Genomic DNA, 4,228 nt, shown 5'->3' with positions numbered 1-4,228 from the left:
TGGTCACCTGGTCCTCAGGTCTCTGCAGGGTACACCCAGACAGCTAGCCAGACTATCTGTCCAATCAGAGTTTTCTCAGAGTCCCAGGATGCTGTGTGGACTAGCCAGACCTTCGTCCGCTGAGCTGTGGAGGAAGGTCTGGCCATGCGGGACTAGTAAGAGACGGATGATAAAAGACATGGTGAGTTCTTTCTGTCATTACACTCTTCTTCTCCTTCCCCGGTCGGAAACGTCTTGTTTAAACCTCTTCAATCTCCTGGACCTGAGCTCCTCGGGACTCACCTCCTCCTCCAGGGGGGGCGCCGTTTCTCTCGGCCTGCTTTGGACTAAAAAAAATCAACAACAAAAAATCAATCAATTTGTGCGTTTCTGACATTTATTTGCCTCTTATTTATAGTAACTTTGAACTAGAGATGGTCCGATGTCCTGTTTTCCTTCCTGATACCGATTCAGGAATTTTAGGTGGTATCTGAGGACGTCTCTACTTCACACAGATCACCTCACAACACACACAACCATCGCCACAAACGCACACACCACACACACACACACACACACACACAACACATCACCTTACTACACACACACACACCCCCACACACACCACACACTACTACACACAACCTCACTAACACACACACACCACGCAACACCCCACACACACACACACACACAAACACATCACCTCACTACACACACACACACCCCTCGCAACACGCAACACACAATCATTGCAACACACCCACACCCATCACAACACACACACACAACCATCACCTCCCATCACACACACACACACACACACCACAACCATCACGCCACACACACACCACACACACACACACACAACACACACACACACACACCACACACACACACACACACACAACACCATCCGCACCCACCCCCACCCCAACCATCACAACACACACACAACCATCACCCTCACAACACACACACACACAACCATCCACTCACAACACACACACACACACCCATCACCTCACTACACCCAACCGTCACAACACACACACCCACAACCATCGCAACACACACACCCACAACCATCGCAACACACACACTCACAACAGTCGCAACACACACAGCCATCACCTCACTACACACACACACACAAACCCATCACCTCACTACACACAACCATCACAAACCAACACACTCCAACATCAGCAAAACACACACAGCCATCACCTCACTACACACACACACACACACACACACACACACACACACACACACACACACCACCTCACTACACACACACAACCATCCCAACACATGGAAACCTTCATTCAGCAGCCTCCGCCCAGTAACTGTTCTTCTTCTCTTACCTCGGTCTCTCAGGCTTCTTCTGATCAACCTTTCGATCTGCTCGTCCTCCGTCAGTCCTGCGACATAAGACTCCGTATATTCAGACGCATCATCGGGAATATGATCTTCTGCAGGCTGTGGATCATCACGTGGAGACATAAACACAAAATGTTTTACGATTACTATTTGAGACTTTGCCGTTAAGATCATGCATCGAGCATTTCCAAAGTCCCTTCATTCCTTGATAGCATTGTACTTCCAAAATTATCAGCACAAGTCCAACAAACCATAAAACTAGAGCCCGACCAATAAGGGATTCTTAAAGCCGATAACAATACGAACATTTGGTCAATTAAAAATCAGATATATCGGCCAATATTTAAAAAAAAATAATCCAGAAACGCGTTACAAAACAAACAGATTTCCCTAATCTTAGTTATTTGTAGTTATTTATGAGTTCTCACTAAAATAATGATATTATATTTGAGGAACATCAACATATTAAGTTCTGATAAATAAAATGTATAAAAATACAAACTTAAGATATGAAACTTAAAGTCCTTTGAACAAAAACAAAAAAAATAGTGTTGCCAACAGGGACGTTGTAGAGCGTCCTCTGGTGGACAGACTATGCAACTCCATCACTAACAGGGACGTTGTAGAGCCATCCTCTGGTGGACAGACTATGCAACTCCATCACAACAGGGACGGTGTAGAGCGTCTTGGTGGACAGACATACTCACAGCACTAACAGGGACGTTGTAGAGCGTCCTCTGGTGGACGACTATGCACGCCATCACTAACAGGGACGTTGAGAGCGTCCTCTGGGGGACAGACTATGCAACGCCATCACTAACAGGGACGTTGTAGAGCGTCCCTCGTGTGGACAGACTATGCAACGCCATCACTAACAGGGACGTTGTAGAGCGTCCTCTGGTGGACAGACTATGCAACGCCAACGCTCAGAACATGGTTGACAGTCTGTTTTTATTTCTTAAATATTCATTTATCAGAATTATTTTTTAATGGCCGATATTTTTATATTTATTTTAAATTGGGAAATGCCTAATATCAGCCAATTATATATATATAGATTATACAATACATGTTTGTTCCTATCCTTTCATACAATCCACAGGAGCGTTTTCTATCCTCATACTGTATCTAAACCAGAGAACGTCCAGTCGCGGTTTTAAACCCGTCTTTAATGTTGTGAAACGGTCACAATTTCTCTATGTTTTGGAATAAAAACTACTTGGTTAAGTTAAGAAAAATATTGTAGTTTGGGTTAAAATCCCCTTAGGGTTTCACCCGTTTCCTGGGTGAAAGTCTTGCATTTTTTCTTCTTCCGGTACCAACTCCGCTCCCCTGCTTGATGTCCCCGTGTTTTATGACCCACCATTGTCTTGTTTAAACCTCCTCAACCCTCTCCACCTGGGGTCCTCCAGACTCACCTCCTCCTGCTCAGTGGGCCGCTCAGTTTCTCTTTGCCTGGTTCGTCCTAAACACATTTAAATACTATTAGAATATTAGATACTATTAGATATTATTAGACGGAGCAGCCAGCTGGCAGCAGAGCCTTCTTTACCTCGGTCATTCAGGCTTTTTCTGATCGCCATTTCTATCTGCTCGTCCTCCGTCAGCCCTGCGATGAAAGACTCCGTATATTCAGACGCATCATTGGCAACGTGATCTTCTGCAGGATGTGGATCTTCTGAGTGTTCTTGTCTAGTCCCGCTGTAGCCTACACACACACACACACACACACACACACACACACACACACACACACACACACACACACACACACACGTTTTGAAGGTGTCACTTTTACACACACACACACCTAGTTATTAGGATAGAAACTTCTCTGGAGGATTATTTGCAGGTTTACAGAAACAGATTTTTAACAGATGTTTTGAATTTTTTCCAGATCGTATCCAGCTGCTATACGAGCATGTAGTAAATCCTCTCCTCTCTATTTCCGTCTGTCATACCAGTCACCATGTGTAGGATTTAAACATTTCTGACAGCACTGCATGGTTTTACCCTCGGTAAATTGATCGTTCAGTGGTCAAAGTAAGTCGGTATCCCTTTAATAAATTATTAAAGTATACACTATTCTCATTAAAGTGTGTTTTCTCACATACCTGAGGAGCTGAAGAATACACTTGGCCTTGGAGCATTTAAATCTGAAGATACAAACTCTGACGGACACACACACACACACACACACACACACACACACACACACACACGATGTTAACAGATTGCAGGATGAAGAAACTCAGCCAACACAAACATCTGTATTTAAGAAAGCAACGTTCAGACCTGCACACTTCTTCATGATGGTCTTCAGTGGTCCCCAGGTGTAGAGCAGACCCACCAGGATCCCGGCCAGGTGGCCAACCAGAGACGTCCTGAAGGAGAGCAGTGGAGAAAAAAAAATAACAAATAACACTACAACCACTACACGTCTTGTGGTACAGTCTGGAGTAGTTCATGTGGATCTGTAGTCGGTAGAGTATCTCACCCGGGAGCAATGAGGTAGATCAGCACCAGCTCCGCCCAGCTAGCGAAGCGATTGGACACACGGATATGCAAGACGTAGGTCACACCACCGGGGTTGTAATGGTTGCTCACCACCTTCAGAGCAAACAGGACACCTAGAAACAGAGGGGCATGGAGGATGTTGGCCTTAAATCCTGCCCTCTAGATTCTTTCAGGAGGAAAGGTTCAAGTCCGTAGGTTGGATAAAAGAACGTTTATTCCAATAGAATGTATATTCCAGAGACAAGGTTACAGAGAATATGCATCCATAGCTCTTCCCTAAGTTTGTCTAACTCTTTAGCCCTTTCTGCTTGATCTTATGTGCACAGGGTGGGGGGGGGGGGGGGGG

The 4,228-nt window shown here is 45.1% G+C and overlaps 1 protein-coding gene across 2 annotated transcripts in view; it reads right to left on the bottom strand.

The window, feature by feature from the left end:
* Positions 1–4,228, bottom strand: part of LOC116685747 (rhomboid-related protein 4) — an 18,389-nt gene continuing 14,161 nt past the window's right edge. For both annotated transcript variants that reach the window (XM_032510662.1, XM_032510661.1), the window contains exons 4-10: positions 3,863–3,995; positions 3,661–3,749; positions 3,480–3,536; positions 2,918–3,073; positions 2,784–2,830; positions 1,350–1,464; positions 1–326 (exon numbers count right to left, since the gene is read on the bottom strand). In XM_032510662.1, coding sequence (XP_032366553.1) covers positions 199–326; positions 1,350–1,464; positions 2,784–2,830; positions 2,918–3,073; positions 3,480–3,536; positions 3,661–3,749; positions 3,863–3,995 — 725 coding nt within the window. In that variant the 3' untranslated portion in view covers positions 1–198. The remainder of the gene's footprint in view (positions 327–1,349; positions 1,465–2,783; positions 2,831–2,917; positions 3,074–3,479; positions 3,537–3,660; positions 3,750–3,862; positions 3,996–4,228) is intronic.

The sequence above is a fragment of the Etheostoma spectabile genome, unplaced genomic scaffold (genome assembly GCF_008692095.1).
Source record: "Etheostoma spectabile isolate EspeVRDwgs_2016 unplaced genomic scaffold, UIUC_Espe_1.0 scaffold172, whole genome shotgun sequence".
Lineage (NCBI taxonomy): Eukaryota > Metazoa > Chordata > Actinopteri > Perciformes > Percidae > Etheostoma > Etheostoma spectabile.
This window is presented reverse-complemented; position numbering and strand designations above follow the sequence as displayed.